At 36.1% G+C, this 21,039-nt stretch overlaps 1 protein-coding gene and 1 pseudogene across 1 annotated transcript; one reads left to right on the top strand and one right to left on the bottom strand.

The window, feature by feature from the left end:
* Positions 1 to 506: 506 nt before the first annotated feature.
* LOC109268573 (glyceraldehyde-3-phosphate dehydrogenase-like) lies at positions 507 to 10,332 on the bottom strand (annotated as a pseudogene).
* A 180-nt stretch (positions 10,333 to 10,512) lies between these two features.
* On the top strand, positions 10,513 to 20,433 carry LOC109268819 (ALG10 alpha-1,2-glucosyltransferase). Its single transcript, XM_019452436.2, has 3 exons — positions 10,513 to 10,839; positions 12,109 to 12,306; positions 14,008 to 20,433. The coding sequence occupies exons 1-3, from the start codon at positions 10,657 to 10,659 to the stop codon at positions 15,061 to 15,063; spliced, it is 1,437 nt and encodes a 478-aa protein (XP_019307981.1). The 5' UTR covers positions 10,513 to 10,656; the 3' UTR covers positions 15,064 to 20,433.
* The last annotated feature ends 606 nt before the right edge of the window (positions 20,434 to 21,039 follow it).

The raw sequence follows: 21,039 nt of genomic DNA, 5'->3' as shown, positions 1-21,039 counted from the left end.
GTAATCCCCAAAGCCTTTATTTGTTTATGACTGGGTACAGTGTGCTTTATTGATGGTATGTGACAAGGTAGGGCTTCCTAAGCCCCTCCACTTCTTCAGGGGGGTCTGGGATGAAACTGTGCAGAGGTCAGGAGATTCTCAGTGTGTTGGGGGATGAGTTGGAGCAAGAATTTCCCAGCAGCTGAGGCCTTCTCTCTTCCTCTCTTTTTCTTGCTGGAGCTGGTAGTCCAGGGGCTCAAGGAGGCCATGTGGACCATAAAGTCCACCATCCTGTTGCTGTAGCCAAATTGATTGTCATATCAAGAAAGAAGCTTGACAAAGTGGTCATTGAGGGAAATATCAGCCCCAGCATCAAAGGTAGAATGGGTGTCACTGTTAAAGTTGCAAAAGACAATCTGGTCCTTGGTATAGCCCAGGATGTCTTTCAGATAATCCCCTAATGTTTGCTTCACCACCTTATTGATATCATCATATTTGACAGCTTTCTCTAAGACCACAGAGCAAATCTACAACTGACATTTGGGGATGGGGACACAGAAAGCCATGCCAGTGTGCTCCTATTCAGATCAGAGATAAATTTGCCCATAATCTTGGCAGTGCTAATAGAAGCAAGGATGATATCTGGAGAAGCCTCATGGCCATCATGCCACAGCTTCCCAGAGGGGCCGTGAGGGACCATCCAGTGCTAGCACAGACTGTGTACATTAGTTCCTCCACCAGGCCAAGCTGTCATGGATCACCTTGGCCGAAAAGGCCAAGCACTTGGTAGTACAGAAGGCATTTCTGACAATCCCAAGGGAGTTGTCAAACATCTCATGGTTCATACCCATCCTAAGCATGTGGGAATCAGCAGATGGGGCAGAGATAATGACCCTTTTAGTTCCACCCTTCAAGTGAGCCATAGCCTTCTCCAAGTTAGTGAGGACACCAGGGGACTCAAAAACACCAGCATCACCCCATTTGATGTTGGGAGGATATTGCTCCTGGAAGATGGAGATGAGCTTTCCATTAATGACAAGCTACCAGGTTTCAGCCTTGATTGGGCCATTGAACTCACCATGGGTGGAATCATACTGGAACATGTAGACCATGAAGTTGCAGTCATTTAAGGGGTCACTAACAGAGACAATATCCAGTGTCAGTGTCAAAAGCAGCCCTGATTACCAAGCACCAATGCAATAAAATTAGTTTTCTCTAATATTTCCCATCATGTCTCAGGAATGTGACCTGCACTGTTCAAGAAGGTATGGCTGCTTGCATAATGGAGAGGAACAAAGAATCCCAGTGACTTTAACTACTTTTATTCTTCCCAAACATGGGTGATATTATATCCTATGATATCTCCTAGCTCTCTTTTATTTATATTTTTCTTCAATTTATTCATTCATTCAATAATTTTGGAGAGCTACTGTCTGACCCCTTGGAAGACACAGAACATGTTACTTATTATCAAGTGTGTACATAAATAATTTTTCACCGATAAATAATTTTGGCAAGATAACCACACTATATTAGGTAGCTTTACAGCAATAACAACCTCAAACAACATTTATTTTTCAATCATATTACATGTAGATAGCTGTGGGTGGGCTACTGTGACTCAACTCTTGGTTGCATTCCCATTTCAGAACTCAGGCTTAAGGAACAGTCCCTTTTTTGGACTTGACATTCTCATGGCGGAGGGAAGAATACAGGAAGATAATTGGGCAGTGGCTTTGAATACTTCTGCTTAAAGTGATACACAGTCAATTCTCTTTATTCCTAATAGTTATGTTCAAACACTGAATGAGCAAAAATCGAACCATTGCTCTAAAAGGACCTGTAAGCCTCTGCTGACAGTGTTTTGTCAACCATTTGAGTTATATAAGTGTTTTTGCTGAAACCCTTGTAAAATAAGCCAGTGTCATCATTATGGAAAACCTGCTCTTCACATAACCTTCTCCTATATAATACTTAGCAGGTATTTAAAAAATTCCATCCACATCTTCCTGATCTGCAGAACCTGCCCCACTTGCGAGCTCATTTTTCATGCTGTTTCACCTTTTGAGACGTATGATCCAGGCAGTATGAACTGATAGGGTTTAATATTTTCCTGACCCCTGTTACTGTGCCTTTCAACAAGGAATCCCCAGTAAGAGAAGTATTCCTACAGATCAACAAGCCAGGAGGGGGTCCAGAATCTCTTTCATAGAAGCAACAGCCCACCTTTTCTCAATGAGAAATATCCAGAGATTTGGTGCCCTGGATAAGCTTCTTCTCTAGTGCAGAAGTGTAGGGGGAGATTTAATAAATCAGTGAATTATTGGTGGCCTTAAACTATTTCCCAATAGATTCAATGTCCTAAGTTAGCACATTTGTAGAGTTCTATCTGCAATGGAGGAAAGAATGTGTGTTTATGTTAACCCAGGTCATAAACAATAGCTAATTTTAGTTGAAATAACACTGTTGATATTCACAGGATCTATATGGTTTTGAATGCTGCCCTCATTATTTGTTGTTTATATCACTGTTATAATTTTTTTTTATATCTTAGTAAGTAAATTGGAAACTATTAGGTTTACTGGGGGTCTTGGCAAACTATAACCAGTGAGTCAAATCCTGCCTGCTACTTGTTTTTGTAAATACATTTTTATTGGAATACAGCCATGCTTTCTGTTTACATACTGCCTATGACTGTTTTCACACTACAACAGCAGAGTTAAGTGTTGCAGCAGAGACCATATGGCCACAACACTGAAAACAGTTACTCTCTGGATCTTTACAAAAAAATGTCTGTCAACCTTGGCCTTATACTAATGGTAGATGTGTCAAAAAAAAAAAAAAAAAAAAAGCCAGTCAATAGCGAAACTATGAATAAACAGGTTGAAAAAATAATATCCTTCCACAGAAATTATATTTCCAGGGCTTCTTGCCTAGGTCAGTGACATTGAATGTAAGCTGATTACAAAGTTGTGCAAGCAAGGAATGCAAACACATTTATGATGATTGAACATTCTGCATTAAGGAAAGCATGTAATATTTGGGAAAGCTGTTATATTTACATCAGATTGGGAAATAATATGTTTGTGACTAGGTTAAGTTGAATCGAAATATTTTGATCAACCATTTGGCATAGTAATTATCTTTGATTAAAATATTTGAGTTTGGCTAATTAGCACATGAAGAGACTATCTGGGAGACTTGTACTTATACCCGTGAAAGATTATGCACAGAACTGTACACTGAAAAAGAGTGAATTTTATTTGTATAAATCATATCTCAATCAACCTAATTTGTTTATTTTTTTAATTTATTCTTTTAAAGATCATATATCTGCATAGATATTTTAAATTATAGTAATTAACATAAGTTTTATAAAAAAGCTTTTCGACTGCCAGTATTATTGCTGTTCAAGTTAAGTGATAACAGCATTGATGGCATTAGAAGTCCAGAAAGAACAATTCAGTTTCTCTCCACTTAAAAAAAAATTCTGGGGCATCTGGGTGGCTCGGTCAGTTGAGGGTCTTGGCTCAGGTCATTATCTCACAGTTTTGTGAGTTTGAGCCCCTGTAGCTCTCTTCTATCAGCACAGAGCTCACCTCAAATCCTCTGTCCCTCTCTCTCTGCCCCTCCTTCTCTCCTGCTGGCACGATCTCTCTCGCTCTCTCTCTCTCAAAAATAAATAAACTGAAAAAAATTTCTGCCTGAAGAGCTGGTTACAAGCTTTGTCGATTACACCGTAAGAAAGTCACCACATGTGCTTGGGAATAAGACACACATGAAGAAGACCTGCCCAGGAGAGCTACTAGATGGCATAGACAAAGAGCTCCTTCCACCTACAAGCAGATTATATGGCTGCCCCTGCCTTATTGGAGCTAGCACATGCCCATTTTCTGAGGAATTTGGTCAGGTCTTGCTTTCACTGCAAGGAACCATCTGACAAAGAGGCTGCAAAGATGGAGAACCAGAACCATCCCCAGGCTCTCCCTACAATTTCAGAGTACCCACATTCATGAGAGAACAAATAAAATTTGCCATTTACCCACAAGCCACATTTGTTTAGGCTAGCTTGGTAAATAACTTTTCATTCACAGAGCACTGAGTTCTCAAAAATAAAAGAAAGGGCAAACTTAAATTTTTTTAAATGTTTTCTTTATTCTTGAGAGAGAGACAGAGCATGAGCTGAGGAGGAGCAGAGCAAGAGAGCAACACAGAATCTGAAGCAGGCTCCAGGCACAGAGCCTGATGCGGGACTTGAACTCACAATCCCTGAGATCAGGACCTGAGCTGAACTCAGCTGTTCAACCAACTGAGCCACCCAGGTGCCTCAAGAAAGTGCAAACTTTAGATTGACTCTTGACCACTGTATTAAATGACGTTGGCCAAATGGAAACACTGTGCTTGGATATTTATTACATTACATTTTTCAGGTTGCCACTTTGAAAATAAGTTACATTATATATCCTTTGTACATAATACGGAGTTTTGTTTTTTTTTTTCTCTTTAACTTTGCTTTTTTAAAATGTTTTTTGATGTTTATTCATTTTTGATAGAGAGAGAGCGTGTGAGCAGGGGAGGGCAGAGAGAGGAAGACACAGAATTCAAAACAAGCTCCAGGCTCTGAGCTGTCAGCACAGAGCTCAACCCGGGGCTCGAACTCATGAACCACGAAATCATGACCTGAGCCAAAGTCGGACGCCCAACTGACTGAGCAACCCAGGAGTCTCTAATTTTGCTTTTTTAAGGTAAATTTGCATTTATCACAAGGTATGGAGTGTTTCTCAAACTACATATGGTAAAGAACATCAATACAAAAAAATAATGGTAATGCAGTATTAATATTGAAAATAATGAGCTTTAAAAACTAGAAAGAGCCAACCTGGTGGCAGTCTTGTTAGGCAGATTTTGAGTGCTGATTGATAAGCAAGGCTAGAACATTTGTTTAGGAAACAAATCAGATTAGGAAAGGAACAAACTGGTCCTGATTTTGCTGAAGTTGTCAGCACCCTCTAGTGGAAATAAGTTTTTGAAAAACCACTTCTTTAATACAGAGATCTATTTTAACTATTTTTGCACAAACGTATCATCAGTCATCAAAACTTGGCTGTTATAAAAATTAAAACTTTGAGACAGTAATAAACAAGGTACTATTTCATTTCATTGTATTAAATAATTGTAAATCTTTTAATATGGTTTGTTGTCTCATTCAGAAAAGTAATACAAGACTAAACAAGACCAAAAACAGGGACCAGAGAATAGGAACTACTCCTACAACGTCTCTGCTTTGCCCAGTGAAAATAAAATCCAAATGAGGGTTTCTGCATTTAAATTTCATTAATGAAAATTCAGGTTATCTCTGTACTCACTAAATTAATATCATACAAATAACTCAAGAACAATATTTTAAATGTATGCCAAACTTTCAATTGGTGCAGGGCACCAAATGATCAGTGTAAGGGTGTTTCGTCTTCTTCTAGCTCTGCCTTTAAAATGAAAAGAGAAATAAGTAAATAGAAAGTCTCTTAAATATTTAACATTCACATGGATGAATATTTCTTTAGTAATAACAGCAGTATGATAAATCTGAGTCCAAACTCTGAGCATTTTAAATTAGTAAGATCATACTGCTGGTTTATTAAAAATGTAAAATTACAAATTAGGTCAGTGTCTTTCTTTTAACTTTTTACTTTGATTGATTTAATGGTACTGCAATTTCATCAATATAATATTTCAATCCATTTAACAATCATTCATCATTTCCTTAAATTTTACATAGTGTAAGGGCAAAGGTCTTTGTGAAGTTTCTTTTCCCTGGAATGCTTCTCATTTAACTGGACGCAGTAGCTATAGGACTATAGTTTCAGCTACTCTTTTTCAAAAAGAACAGTTCCTCTTTACATAGATTTTTTTAAAAGAAAAATTAGATGTATTTAAGTATGAATTTATACAATAGAAAAATATTAACTTGTATTTAAATTCTCTTTTCCACCTGCTGAGGAGGAAGGAATCTCTATGTTGTTTGGAGATTAACTTTGTGTTTTTCAGTAGGGTAAAGCCTGGAGATGAAGAATTGGATAAGCCAAATTCGACTCCAGGAGGAAAAAAAAAAAAAAGAGAGAAAACACAAAAAAAAAGACCCTAGACAGGTGGCAAAGCAGTACATGTGACCAGAAGAGCAAAGGCAATGTAGAGGACTACAGTGTTCTCGAATTTAGACGTGCATCAGGTTCACCTAGGAATTTAGGAGAATCATAATTGATTATTAAATGAATGTTTACAACACAGATTTCTTGGCTCTGCCCCCAGAGTTTCTGTTTCAGTAAGTCTAAAACATTGCTTAATAACTTGCATTTCTAACAGGTTCCTGGGTGGTGTTAATGCTGCTGGTCCAGAGACCACACTTTAAGAACCATTGTTATACAGGATATGTAGGAAGTTTTGCTTTGGTTTGTATGGTATAACTTTCCAGCTGACCAACCATCTCTGTTTATCTGGAACCAAAGGATTTCCTGAAACTTGCAAGGCTACAACTGGAAAGTATCCAGCAAACCAAGAAGATTGGTCACCCTACATCATACCTTCAAGATACTTTCAGCAAAGAGCTAAAATACTGGTTAACACATTTATATCAAAATGTTGCATTGTTTTCTTTTTAATTAATTAATTAATTCATTGGTTAATTATAAAAGTTTTTTCGTCAATGTGTTGAAATTGAGCTGAAGGCTAGACTTGCTTTTTTTAAAAAAAAATTTTTTAACGTTTATTTATTTTTGAGACAGAGAGAGACAGAGCATGAACAGGGGAGGGGCAGAGAGAGAGGGAGACACAGAATCTGAAACAGGCTCCAGGCTCTGAGCTGTCAGCACAGAGCCCGACGCGGGGCTCGAACTCACGGACTGTGAGATCATGACCTGAGCCAAAGTCAGACACTCAACCGACCAAGCCACTCAGGCGCCCCTAGACTTGCTTTTTGAATGTCATCATGTATGATTTTGCCCAAGATATAGTACCCTGCTGTAGTTAGAACTGTCACCTAGAACTGAGTAAGCCATCTCACGACTATCAGTATCAAGTGATCAGTGTTTTGGTTCAGTAGCAAGTGAAAAGCATTCAATAAGAGGAAGAATGGTACTTGGTCTATCACTTCAAAGTAAGAGGGTACTTAGACAAATTTCTCTTAGAATTACAGTCTTTAGGGAAACTCACTGTTTGGAAATTTATGTTCCACAGAATTCATATACACAATGTTACATGAGTTCATCAAATTAGGAATGTCAGAATTGATCAGGATGGGCTAAGTTTCATGGCAGTAATAAAGGCAAAATCTTGATGGCTTAAATCAACAAATATTTCTTTTTTTCATGTTTGTTTGTTTTTGAAAGAGAGAGAGTGCATGCCCCAGTGGGGGAGGGGCAGAGAGTGAGGGAAATAGAGAATCCGAAAGTAGGCTCTATACTGTCAGCACAGAACCCCACGTGGGGCTTAAACTCACGAGCAGGGCTTGAATTCAAAAGCAGAGATGTGAGATCGAGATTATGATCTAAGTCAAAGTCGTATGCTTACCTGACTGAGCCACTCAGGCACCCCATAAATATTTACTTCTTGTGAACACTACCTATCCTTAGAACTCCAACAGAAATTGCTTATTTTTCTTGCCTAACTTTTTATATCATAATTCAAATAGCACAAAATAGAGAATTTAACTAATGTTCAATGATGATGGAATTACTTATCCTAGTGTTGACTCTTTTCCACAAAATAAACATCTGTGGGAAATTGGGGTTGAAATCCTGAACAGAGAATGCAAAGTGAATATGAATCATGATCCAGTTTTAAAAGATACGCCTAATAAAATATAGCTTACTTCATTAAAATCCCCACAGGTAGCTATTTTATTAGGTCTTGATTTAGTGGCAGACTTTGGAAAAGCATCTATAGGTTACTGGAGATGTGGTAATCCCAAAGTGGATATATGACAAACCTTCACCAATTTGTAAATAGTAAAAATAATTCACCAACAAACTAGTAGAGTATTCTGTGAACACCACTATTGAACCAATAGGATTTCTTAGCATTCGTGTTTTTCACTGATGGTTTCCAAATCTGAAAATTATTATTCAGTGGTTTGAGATGATACCCTGGAATCTAATTTTTTACAAGGCTCTCCAGCAGATTTTAATACAATTACTCTGCAATGTGGACATCTAAAAAAAATGACACCTGTATTTTCAATTTGGTAGATTAAAACATAAAGGAGTAGAACGTAGATGTAAGGTTACTGGGACTAACAAACATTCATTTCAGTATAAATTTAAGATTGTTTTAAACAATAACAAAATGGGGTTATTTTATTACTCTTGAGCTGATATCCTAATTTCTACCTTTGCCTCTGTCACTAATTTCCTATGTGATTTCAGGTAAAGCACTTATTTTAACTGCAGCTGCTTTTGAGAAATGAAATCAATTGGATTATTAAAGAAGATCCCGAGCAGTTCTAAAGCCCCATATTTCCTTGAAACATTCACGTAACCTTAAAGGGATGTGTGTGATATCTATAGGGACAGGATGTATAATGTAAGCTCTTGATGGCAATTTTTATAGAAAGAAATTTGTAGCATAAATCTCTGGCCTTACTCTACTACCTTGAAAAATTTCCCACTATTTCAGGGATAAGTCAATAGACTGCAGGGTATTGATGGGGAGGGAGGTTTAAGACATGTTAGCCCCAAATATGATAACTTGTTATATTGAATATTTCAAGCCAAAGAAATTTGAGAAATGGCATGTGCAGGAAGGATTTTCTGGTCTTCCAATGAAGCAGATCATAAAACCTAGAGAGGACTTTCTGACCTCCTGAAGCAGATCATAAAACCTTTATGTGAGAGGTGACCTTCCTACACGCAGAGGAAAGAAGCATTCTTATTTTTGAAACTGAAGGAACATAGAGGAATCTGAATGAACAAGCCTTGCTAAGTTTCTTCCAGTTTACTATACTTACCTCATACTTTTTGTCTTATCATACCCTTTCACTACTTTCCACTCTTCATCAAACCTAGCATAAAAATGCTCAGATTGAACTATCTCTTCAAGTTTTCACTTCCATACGAAGGCCCCTATGTCACATAAAATTGATATTAAATATACTTGTATGCTTTCTCCTCATTTTTCTGTCTTTTGTTACAGAGCTCCCAGTTGAGAACTTAGAAGGGTAGAGGAAACAGATACTTTTCCTCCCCTATAGTATATATGTCACCTTTGAGTAAATCATGGGATCTGGGGCCATTACCTGTAGACTATTATCTACTTTTTGAAGACTGAATCATCTGGACATGATTTTAAATAGGTAAGCACACTATTGACCCAGTAATAAAATGGGAGATAATAGAGAAAACAAAGCTAAGCATCACATCAAAACAGAATCCTGACATGATTTGATTCCAGTGGCTTAAATATGTTTCCATCCCACTCCTATTCACCTTGTGCCCTTTTATTAATGAAGAAATAGCAGAGACTGAATAGGGATGTAGTTTAATTTGTCTAAATTGGGACAGTGTGAATTAGCTTGGACTCAAAGAAAAATGAACTGAGAACCTTGAGGTTTGTAACACTAAACAAATCCTGACACTTTTCTAATGTATTCCCACCAAACACAATCTGACTGAGAGTACCCAAGAGGGCATCCTTCAAAACATGCCAACTATGTTCAAGGCAAAATTACAAGACATAATTTATCGTCAGCATTCTTCAAATATTCTCTTTCACTTCCTGCCCCTAACTCCTAATACCAGAAATGTGCGAAATCTACACAACCTGTAAACAGTTTACCAATTTAAGTGCTTAGTATGTGAAAGCCATTTGGGGGACTACAAATATTACTGATACACAGTGCCACCAATTAATATGTTCATGCTTATTATTTAGTAGTAAAAATAAAATACTGCAGCAGAGATAAGAACGAGAACAAACTTGCAGACACAGAGAATCCTTTCTTATCTAAAACACCCCAAATCCTAAAAATTTCTTTCCCCAGCTCCTACAGAGTACTGCAATTCAGCAGTGAAAAGCCTCTTCAGACATTCAAGTTTTAATCTGGAAGTCGTAATCTTAGCTTCCATAACCAAAGTTCCTCTCCTACACTCCAAAATTGATGAAACCAAATATCTTGGAATCACAGGTTTCAATTCAGATCACATGAAAGAAAAATAATTAGGGGGAAAGGTGCAAAATGTCAGGGCTTGGGGATTGCAAACGTGGGGAAGCGATGCCACCTCCTGGTAAGAGATGAGAACGAGCAGGAAAAAAGCCAAATGCAACTAGAGGGATAAACAACTGCGGCTTTCGCTTCAAAGCCATCTAGCCGCGCAGCTACAGCGCCTGTAGACTCCGGGATCCGCCCCTCCCGGTGGCTCTGACCACTCCAGTGCGACCTGCGCAACGTGATTGACAGGGCAACAGCCCGGTCCGTTACCTAAACTCGTCACTCCGGAAACAGTGACCGGATCCCTCCGGAAGATCAGGGTCCGGGCTCTCCCAGCATCCTTTGCTTTCCGGCTATGCTCAGTCCTGTCCGGCCAGTCCCGCCTTGCGCGCCCATTTCGAGCCCGAGTTTCAAGCTCGACTTTGCAGGCTCGAGAACCCGGAACAGATTTTCCAGGACTGGGTTCTTGGGCAGTGGCTATGGGGGCAGGAATGGCGCAGCTCGAGGGTTACTACTTCTCGGCTGCTCTGAGCTGTACCTTTTTAGTGTCCTGTCTCCTCTTCTCCGCCTTCAGCCGGGCGCTGCGAGAGCCCTACATGGACGAGATCTTCCACCTGCCGCAGGCGCAGCGCTACTGTGAGGGCCATTTCTCCCTCTCGCAGGTGGGGTCCCCAACCTACCCCCACCCTAGGGCAGGCCAGAGAGGGCTGACCCAGCTCCAGCACTACTTTCTCTCTCCCCCCCCCCCCCCCCCCCCCCCTTATCCTTTGGTCCCTCCGCTCTACCCTTCCAGTTTCGAGTTATGAAAGGAACTGGGTAATCATTTGTTCCTGTCCCTGAGATCTGTGAAATGTTTGTTTAATGAATGAATATAAGCAGATCTGTGTCTCAGGAAGTAATGTTCTGAGAGATTAGCTAATGGAATAATACATTTGCTTTGTCACAAGGTACAACCTAGGCGCATGGTACATTTGTTTCCCTCTTGGTGGCTGGTATTAGCTATCCCAGCTTTTCTTCCCCAATCCCTAGATCAGAGGCATCGGCCTGCCCCCTTGGAAATGTCAGGAAACCTCACTTTAGTTCACCTGTTAAGAGCTTCACCCAATATTTTGGGTGTGCGATACTGTGGGGAATGGGGGGAATGAGGGGAATCTTCAGCCACCAAGAAGTGACAAGTTACATTAATTCCATCCTTGGTGTTTTTAGGAACCTTCAGTTAACTGGAGAAACTAGCACCCAGTGAGGTGGCATCATGTTTGAAAATATAAAGGCCTATGTAAATATAAAGATAAAAAATAAAGTAGATGTATTACCCTTACTTTTCTGGGGAAGCAATATGGTTAGAAATATAAAGTCTGTAATTTTTGTGTGGTTATTTACTACTTATGTGACCTTGGAAAATTTTTGAGCCTCAGGTTACTTCTCTGAGAATGACAATTTTAACAGGATCTACTATAAGATGTGTTGCAGGATTAAATAAAGAGGATTTGGCACAATTCTTGGCTCAGTGCATGTTAGCTACCATTATGGAGCCTGTGGTTTGATCTCTTTAAACACTTCTTTCCCTCCAAGACCATCAGAGTTCTAGCCAGTGTTTCCACACTTTAAAATGGGAAAATTTGCAGTTTGATCACTAAAATACAGGGTTTCTGAAGGGTAGGTCTTGGAAAATGGAAACTGGTTTTAAGTTGTTGTTGTTTACTGGTTACAGATACCTCCGCACAGAACAGGTACAGAGGCAAAATATAAGCAAAACTTTTCTTTAGAGGAGATATTTTATCTGCTGAGGACTTACCTAACCACCGTGTCACAGACTAACTTCTCGACATATCTGATCATTGGTAGAGATGTTTTTGAGCTTGACTTCCTTGTGTAGGTCCTGTTAGTATTTCATCTTGTTTTTGCTTCATTGTTGGCCTTTCCTTTTTAAGTGGGATCCCATGATTACTACATTACCTGGCTTATACCTGCTGTCAGTTGGAGTGGTCAAACCTGCCAGTTGGATCTTTGGATGGTCTGAACATGTTGTGTGCTCCATTGGAATGCTCAGATTTGTTAATCTTCTCTTCAGTGTAGGCAACTTCTATTTACTATATTTGCTTTTCCGCAAGGTACAACCCAGACACAAGGTATGTTTCCAAAATAATTTATTGTAAGTTTCTATGTAGTCAGATCCACAATTTTGATAAATCGATTTTATGAGATTTGGTGAAAAGTATCTTGAACACTTAGTCTTTATGTATATTTTGTTAAGATAAAGCAAGTCTCCTACCCCCATTTTAGAAGAAGTTTGTATTTAAATACTTGAATGATTTGTAATACTTTGATTTGTGAAACCTAAAATAAATATTTGTGAATCAAATGAGTTCAGTAAATGTTTATGGTGCTTATTATGTGTGCTAGGCACTGAGACTACAGAAATAAATAAGGCATTTTTTTTTTCTTTACCAAACTTTTATCTTCCTTAGGGAAGACAGACTTTGAGGAATTGTGAGGTGGATTGCCTAGCTTTGAATTCTGTCCATTTCCAAGTTGTGTTACCTTTAGCAGGTCACCTTTAGTGACTCCTTAGTGTATTCTTCTATTAAATGGAAATATAGAATCTACATCAGAGGACTGTTGGAGTACAGGAGATTAATAAAGGGAAGGCATTTGGAATAATGCCTGATAGAATAGTAAGGACTCAATAAATATTAATTATAATAATTAGGTTTAACTTAAATGATTTCAATAGTGTAAATGATGGGAGGGAGATAGGTATAAGACATTATAAGGACACAGAAGGATTAGAGGAGCACTTATTTTGTAGCCTGAATGGCAGTAAGATATATGGGTGGCATTGGGTAAGACTTCCCAGAAAAGATGGTATCTGAACTGAATCCTGATGAATAGACAGTACTGTAGGGTGAGGAATTAGACAGTACTGTAGGGTGGGGAATGAATCCTGGCAGGAGAAAAAGCATAAGCAAAGGTAGAAAGGAGGTGAGCAACAAGATCATAGAGAATTGCTCTTTGGAATCACAAGATGATAAAGTACAAGGATGTGAGGCTAAACAAGTAGGTAGGGGTGAAGTCATGAATGCCTTCATATGTCATGGAAAGGATTTTGAACTTGATCTAGTAAGTGATGGCATACAGCTTTTAATTTTAACCAAGAGAATGGCATGGTCTGATTTGGTGATTTAGATTAAGTGGAAGATAAAATTTCAGGAGATAAGAATACTTTCAAAATCTGAAATAGCTTTTGAGAAAAGCCAAAGATATTTAACTTTAGACTGAGACCACTATTTTCAGTAAAAAACCTGTAAATTCATCATGAAACAGTAAGACCATTGGGTATAGTGGTAAAAATGCTATATACATATTTACATTGTCTCTAAAGTTTTGAAGGGAGTATCTTTAAAAGAAATTAAGGATGATGGCTAAATGAATGCTTATTAGAAGCGCTAAGACTTAGTTCAGGGAAATGAAACTGTGTGCCCTGTGTCCCGTTCATCAACATGTTCCTCATAGAATTTAGTTCACACAATAACTCCTTCATTATTTGTTGAATCATTCAAAGTGTTTTAGAACATAGAGGCTTTGGCATACACACGTGTTGTCTTCATGACTTCCAAACTGATAAATAGAACTAAAAGGTACCAGAAAGCGTCCTTACAAATGTATGTTGTGTTTTTGCAAAGCTAGAAATAAGATTAATGTTGAATAATTTTATTTAAATAAGATTAAGGTAGTTTTTGTTTTTTTAATAAATCTCTGTTAGCCCAGCAGAAATAGCATATTTGTTTTATTGTGACAATAATTGTAAATGTATTTTCTTTTCCTCTTAGGCTGCCTCAAGTATCCAGAGAATCTTGTCAACATTAACATTAGCAGTATTTCCCACACTCTATTTTTTTAACTTCCTTTATTATACAGAAGCAGGATCCATGTTTTTTACTCTTTTTGCCTATTTGATGTGTCTTTATGGAAATCATAAAACTTCAGCTTTGCTTGGATTTTGTGGCTTCATGTTTCGTCAAACTAATATCATCTGGGCTGTCTTCTGCGCAGGAAATGTCATTGCACAAAAATTAACGGAAGCTTGGAAGACTGAGCTACAAAAGAAGAAGGAAGAGAGGCTTCCCCCTATTAAAGGACCATTTTCAGAATTCAGGAAAATTCTTCAGTTTCTTTTGGCTTATTCCATGTCCTTTAAGAACTTGAGTGTGCTTTTCCTTTTGACTTGGCCGTACATCCTTCTGGTGTTTCTGTTTTGTGTTTTTGTAGTTGTTAATGGTGGAATTGTTATTGGCGATCGAAGTAGTCATGAAGCCTGTCTACATTTTCCTCAACTCTTCTACTTTTTCTCTTTTACTCTCTTTTTTTCCTTTCCTCACCTATTGTCTCCTGGCAAAATTAGAGCTTTTCTTTCCTTAGTTTGGAAACGTAGAATTCAGTTTTTTATGATCACCTTAGTCTCTCTGTTTTTAGTTTGGAAATTCACTTATGCTCATAAATACTTGCTAGCAGATAATAGACATTATACCTTCTATGTATGGAAAAGAGTTTTTCAAAGATATGAAATTATGAAATACTTGTTAGTTCCAGTATATATATTTGCTGGTTGGAGTATAGCTGACTCCTTGAAATCTAAGTCAATTTTCTGGAATTTAATGTTTTTCATATGCTTGTTTACTGTTACAGTACCTCAGAAACTGCTAGAATTTCGTTATTTCATTTTACCTTATGTTATTTATAGGCTTAACATACCTCTACCACCTATATCTAGACTTGTTTGTGAACTAGGCTGCTATGCAGTTGTTAATTTCCTAACTTTTTATGTCTTCCTGAACAAGACTTTTCAGTGGCCAGATAGTCAGGACATTCAGAGATTTATGTGGTAATGTCAGAGATATCTTGAGTTCTAAAAATAGACTTATATAGACTATCTCCACAATGAACAATTGAAGAGGTAAAAATTACGGACTTTGTTTTAGGCACAGTGGTGATCCACAGATCACATCAGATTTTTTGTGTTTTAAACATACATAATAAATCCAAGGAACTGATAAAGAACTGAGAAAAGTTTAAGACTTGCTCCATAAGCCTGAATAGTGGAAAATGAAATTGTTTACAGTTATTTCATGATATCTTTTTGATACTGCTGACCACTCAAAAAGCTTGAAAACATTTTACAGGTACAAGTTTAAGAAAACTGAGCTTTGTAGTACTGAAACTTATTTGTGAATCCTCTTCAGAAAGCAATAGCAGACAAGTATTTGAAACATATTGACAAATGATCAGGTAATGTTCTTGATTAAAATATTTCAGTGATTATAATTTGAATCATAAGGCAAAATAGACTCAGATAGTAAATGTTATAAATTAGAGGCTCATCTATGTTTATCTTGGAATTAAGTTAATTTTTGTTAAAAATCTAGAAATGATCAAGCCCTTTGACTAATTCTTTTTTTAAAAAAATATATTTATTTATTTAAGTAATCTTCATACCTGATGTGGGGCTCAAACTCACGACCCCAAGATCAAGTCACATGTTCTACTCACTAAGCCAGCCAGGTGTCCCCCTTTCACTGATTATTAATATGAAATATATGATGGCCAAAGATAAATTGTGTTGATGATAATACCTTTTAAAAGGGATTTTTGTTCAGAGATACATTAGTGTATTCATTTCTTCTGGTTGCTGTAACAGATAACCACAAACTTGGTAGCTATAAAAATATCTAATTTCTAAAATTAAGGTGTGGCCAGGTTGATTTTTTCTAGAGGCTCTGGGAGAGAATCTGTTCCATGCTTCTAGCTTTTGTTGACTGTCTGCAGTCTTTGATTTACAGCTGTGTCACTCCAATCTCTGCCTCTGTCTTCACATGGTCCTCTCTCTCTTATAAGGACAATGTCATTGGGTTAGGGTTTACCTTAATCCAGGATGGTCTTATGCCAAGACCTTTAATTAAATCTACAATGACCCTTTTTCAAAAATAAGGGCACATTTATAGGTTCCGTGTAGACATCTTTTTGTGGGATACTTTTCACCCACTAAAGTTACCAAAGGATATTTTAGGATAAACCTCATAAAATTTGTAGGAAAAAATTTCTTTCTTTGCTGAGATATTTTAAATAAAATTACGTCTTCACTAAGAGCTGATTCTAAGGTTACAGAATAACAAAAGTAAGGGTAATTTGGTATTTGATTCCATTATCCAAAATAGAAGTGAAAGGAAGTTTAGAGACCCATTGAGCTAGTCTTATTTTGTAGATTAGGAAGCAACTGTTCAGATAGGAATTTTATATGAGTCTTTAAATTCTGTGTCTACTGTTTCATGTGAATTCACTTGGTTGTCATTCCTTTACAGAAAAGTAGTACTTGGACATGTTTACTTTGACATGCAAACTTAGAACTGTGAACAGAATTTATCTTTTAATATCATTTTACATTTGTAAACTTTTAAATAACTGTGAACAAATTACTTTATCTTCAATGTTAGATTATGGTTTCTCTGGGTTTTAAACAATGGGTGGATTTGGAAAATATTCTGCATTTGCAAATATAAAATTGTGTAGGTGAAAATTACAGGTATAGTCTTTAGTAATAAGTATAGGGCAGTCTTGTGTTCTGTTCAGTACTTAGTATATTGATTCTCTAGTTGTAACAGTGATTGTTGAGAGATGTTTTTAACAACTCATTTTTTTTTTGATAATTAGATAAGAAAACATGAATTATTATCTTATAATGGAGATCTGAGTTCCAGGAAGTCAAAATAAACAACTTTCTTATCTGATACTATTAATGCAAGGCTTTTGTGACTCGGAATATTGTTGAGATGAAAAAACTTCCCCTGTAACCCAGTCTGGCAACATAAGGAAACCATTCTACTCCATATTGGGGGAATCACTGTTCCAGTTCATTTGTAAGTGTTGAATTCCTGCTATTTTAAGAGATTTTTTTGGAGGAAATCCACACTCAGAGGGAAACAGGGTAATCTTCCATGTTTTCCATACAGTATATAAAATACAGTACTTAATACTTTAGAAAAGAATACTGTGAATTAAAAGGTGCTATGGAGCATAGCTTTTAGAAACATCTTAGGTTGCATTTGTGTTTTGAAGATTTTTCAAGAATTATTGGATATGTATTTTGACATTTTTTAAAAATTAAATTGAATTTCTTGATTAAAAGGTAATTATTAAAAAAAAAAAAAAAGAAGTATTGATGAGCTGGATAGCCTGTGGAGCCTTGTGATTATTGTTAAAGTCTTTAAGTAGGATTATTTTAAACAATGTCCTAAAAAGATTTAGTGCATAAATTTTCTAAGCCTTATAATAAATCTTTTTGAACTGTTTTTAGCTTACGTGAAATTCCATAGATACAGAGTATTCCCTTTATATGGTGTTAGTAAGCAGTGTGCTGTGTGTTTCCTCACACACTATTTGTGTTTTCTTTTGTTAGATATCTGGAAATCTTTTTAATGTGTCCAACTATGTTTTTAAATTATTTGGAAGTACAGTGTTCCTGAGTTTAAATATAGAATGTCATTTTGTCATAAGACAAATTATGTTAGCTGTCTGGCCTCTTCCTTTTCTTAAAGTTATTTCTGGAATGTGCTTAGTCTGTCATGAAGTACATTAATGTAAGTAGCTTAATGCAGTTTATTTCTAATAGATAAATAGCTTAATGTAGTATACTTCTTGTTTGAATTTAACTGTCACTGTTCTTGATATTTTTTTTCTTCATAATCATCTGAAGATAAGAGAGGAGAAGAGATCCTTATTTTTATTATACTACCTAAATAGTGGACAGTTATTTTAGATAAACATTTAAGTAAAATGTGGAAATAGAAAAATGAATTCGCATTGATCAGGTTAGAGAGCATTTATTATCTTTGAAGCAATTAGAATTTCCTTTAGTGAAACAAGAAAAATATCTGGCAAGTAATATGAGAAAGCTTTTTCAAATGGAAATTTAAATATGACGTAGAAACCATGGGCTTGTAGAAAAAGCATTTAAGATGAAAGTTAGGATTTCTGTATTTGTGACTTTGGATTCAATAAAGCAAGTGGTTTTAAGCACTTCACCTCATTTCAAGTGGAAACAGTATTTGTCCTAACTCTAGTTATTCTAGCCTGTCATGTGTCTAGCCTAATTTCAAACTAATTCAGCCTCCACCGTATATCCATAAAGTTCATAAATGTATAGTAAATGTGAAGTGTATACTGAATGAAGTTTTTAGTATAGAATGAAGTGAATGTCCTAGAAAAGATATACTATATAACCATAAGCCAACCTTAGGAAGTAAATCACATGCTTCTTAATGAAAACCGTCCTAAACTTTTTTCTGCCTAAATTTTCTGCCTTATTTAAAAATTTTTTTATTTACTATACTGTTTAATACTTATATTATGTATCTATTTGTAAATATGTTATGTCGTTATAATAGGATGTGATTTCAAAATTATTGCTGTTTTATTTAAAATAAGTAACTCTCAACCATTAAAATATAATAGCAGTAAAACTTCTGATGCTTATTAAACTCTTAAGGGAAAAGAGATTTCAACCAATTATGAATAATTTGTATTATTTTCGTTAGGCTGCATTTTACTACTTTAGGAATAAATGTTATTTTTTATTTAGGGTACTTTTTTATGATTTAAATGTTGACAATTAGACAAATATTTACAATATATTAAAACTTGTATTATAAGAAAGAAAGAAAGAAGAAAGAAAATTATAATAAAAGTAGATAGATTATATATTTTTTAACACATATCCATGAACCCAATACTAAATTCTTTAACATTTAAAAATTATTTCTAGAGTAAGAAATGTTGCCACAGTGAGAAATCTAATAATACTGTTACATTTTGCTTATAAAAAATGGGCATTTGATGAATTTAATGTTAATTTGAGCCCAGTACATCACCATCAGGCAAAAAGAAATATGATATTTTTCTGAGGAGATAAATATTAAGCATTGTATTAATTTTTTGCACACTGACTGAAACTTTTCTGATGATTCAGTTCAGCTGAACTGTGTTGGGGGTGGGAAGGCATGTACAAAATGAGGAAGAGAGGGAGGAAAAGTAATGGTAACTAACAATTGCTGTCATTTATTGAGCACCTACAGTGTTCAGGGCATTACATGGACTGATTTATAAATATCGTCTCATTTGATCCTCATATTTGTATGGGGCAGATACTGATTTCTCTTTAACCGCTGGAGAAGCTAAAATCATGCAGACCAGGCAAGTCGCCCAAAGTCCGCATCGCCACTGAAGAACATTGATTGGCCTTACTCCCAAACCTGTGAGTTTTTAATTGATACTCTGCCTCACTGTGAAAGTTTTTCATTAAGAGAAGTAAAATATGGAGAGCTGGTCATCTGTCTTTACTGTGCATTAACCAGAACATTCATGGCATATTATTGTTTGTATTGGATTTTGTATTGTAATAGTCATTTTTTAAAATGCTAGCAGCTGTTTAAAAGAGCATGAACAGATAGTTATGTTGTAAGAGAAATGGCTAAAAGATTAGAGACAATGTTTAACTTGGAGAATTAGAGATCCTACAACTTGATAGGCTTTCATAATTAAAGAATAATTATTTGGAAGAAGGATTGGACTAGTCTTCATTCCCTGAAGTGTATATCAAGGGCCAACAGATTTCAACTGATAAAAAAATGTACATTTTCTGTTTAGTCTCTGTAGGGGAATGGATCCAGAAAAAAGTAAGTTTCCCCTCTCGTTGGAGGCAAGATTTCTGTTTATCAGGAATGCTTCAGAAGTGATTGAGATAGTAAGTAGAGTAAAATGTTTTTAAGATGCTTCACAATCTGGTGATTTGAAATTCATGTTTGTTACAACTGACCTTTTTTTCATGAACTGATAAGTTGTGGTGAAGTATTTCTGGTGACTTGCATGCTGTCTCTAATACATTTTAAATTTCTGAACAAAAATTGTACTTCTAATTCTGTTACCTTGTCTTAGAAATAAATTTGAGATACACAATTTGGTAGAGGTATTTTTATCTGTAATGTTTAAGAGTACTGCTAATATAGTATTAAATTTGTTTTCTATTTTTTTAAATCCCCTTTACATTCGTGAAGAGAATGTGCTTCTATTTGAAAAGGATGTTCCTCTTAATGATAAATAGGGCAAGCACTATCTATAAAATGTTTTTAAATGCAGTATCCACTAGGTGGTGATATTGTACTACATTTCTGAGTGTTCTAGTAATTAAACTTTCTTAATAGTCTGAATTTACTTTTCTTATAGTTTTAAGTTTTGAACTGCAAAGTAATTTATAGTTATCCATGTTTATTTATTATGTTGTTCAGGATATTTTCTAAATTCTGTGAAGCTAAAGTAAATGTAAAAAACAATCATTTTTGTGTTTTGTAATCCTGTATTAAGTGATTTAATCTAACATATCTTCCTGTATGACATTTTTTACTTCATATGGCATAGACAAGATCTTTTCCCATATCAGTGAAGGATGATGGTGAAAAATTTGGAAACTCCTCTATTTCATTGTATTGGCCAGTGTTATAAGTGCTTTACCCACATTATTTATGCCTCATAACAACCCTGTGAGATCAGTACTGTTTTTAATATCTCCAGTCTATACATGAAGAAACTGAGTGTAGGGAGATTAAATATTTTTCCCAAGATTGCAAAATAACTGGCTGAGCAGGGATTCACATCTAGGCAGGGTGACTCCAGAATCCACATTAACTGCTATCAACTGATGGGGGGAAGGGAGAAGACATGGATTCTACCCTCGAATTCATAGCATTTCAGAAAGAAAAATAAACCTGAGGAGTGTAGTTATACTCCCTGATTTTATAAGTCAGCATTGTGAGGCC

This window comes from Panthera pardus, unplaced genomic scaffold (genome assembly GCF_024362965.1).
Source record: "Panthera pardus isolate Hobbes unplaced genomic scaffold, ASM2436296v1 HiC_scaffold_6, whole genome shotgun sequence".
Taxonomy (NCBI): Eukaryota; Metazoa; Chordata; class Mammalia; order Carnivora; family Felidae; genus Panthera; species Panthera pardus.
The sequence above is the reverse complement of the archived record's forward strand: the minus strand, read 5'-3'. Positions and strand labels throughout refer to the sequence as shown.

What these genes read in the sequence shown, in the direction of transcription:
- LOC109268819 (XM_019452436.2), top strand. Translation starts at nt 10,657, where the DNA reads ATGGGGGCAGGAATGGCGCAGCTCGAGGGTTACTACTTCTCGGCTGCT. An exon ending in GCCATTTCTCCCTCTCGCAG is followed by an intron (nt 10,840 to 12,108) that starts GTGGGGTCCCCA and finishes TTCCTTTTTAAG; the next exon opens with TGGGATCCCATGATTACTAC. An exon ending in AGGTACAACCCAGACACAAG is followed by an intron (nt 12,307 to 14,007) that starts GTATGTTTCCAA and finishes TTTTCCTCTTAG; the next exon opens with GCTGCCTCAAGTATCCAGAG.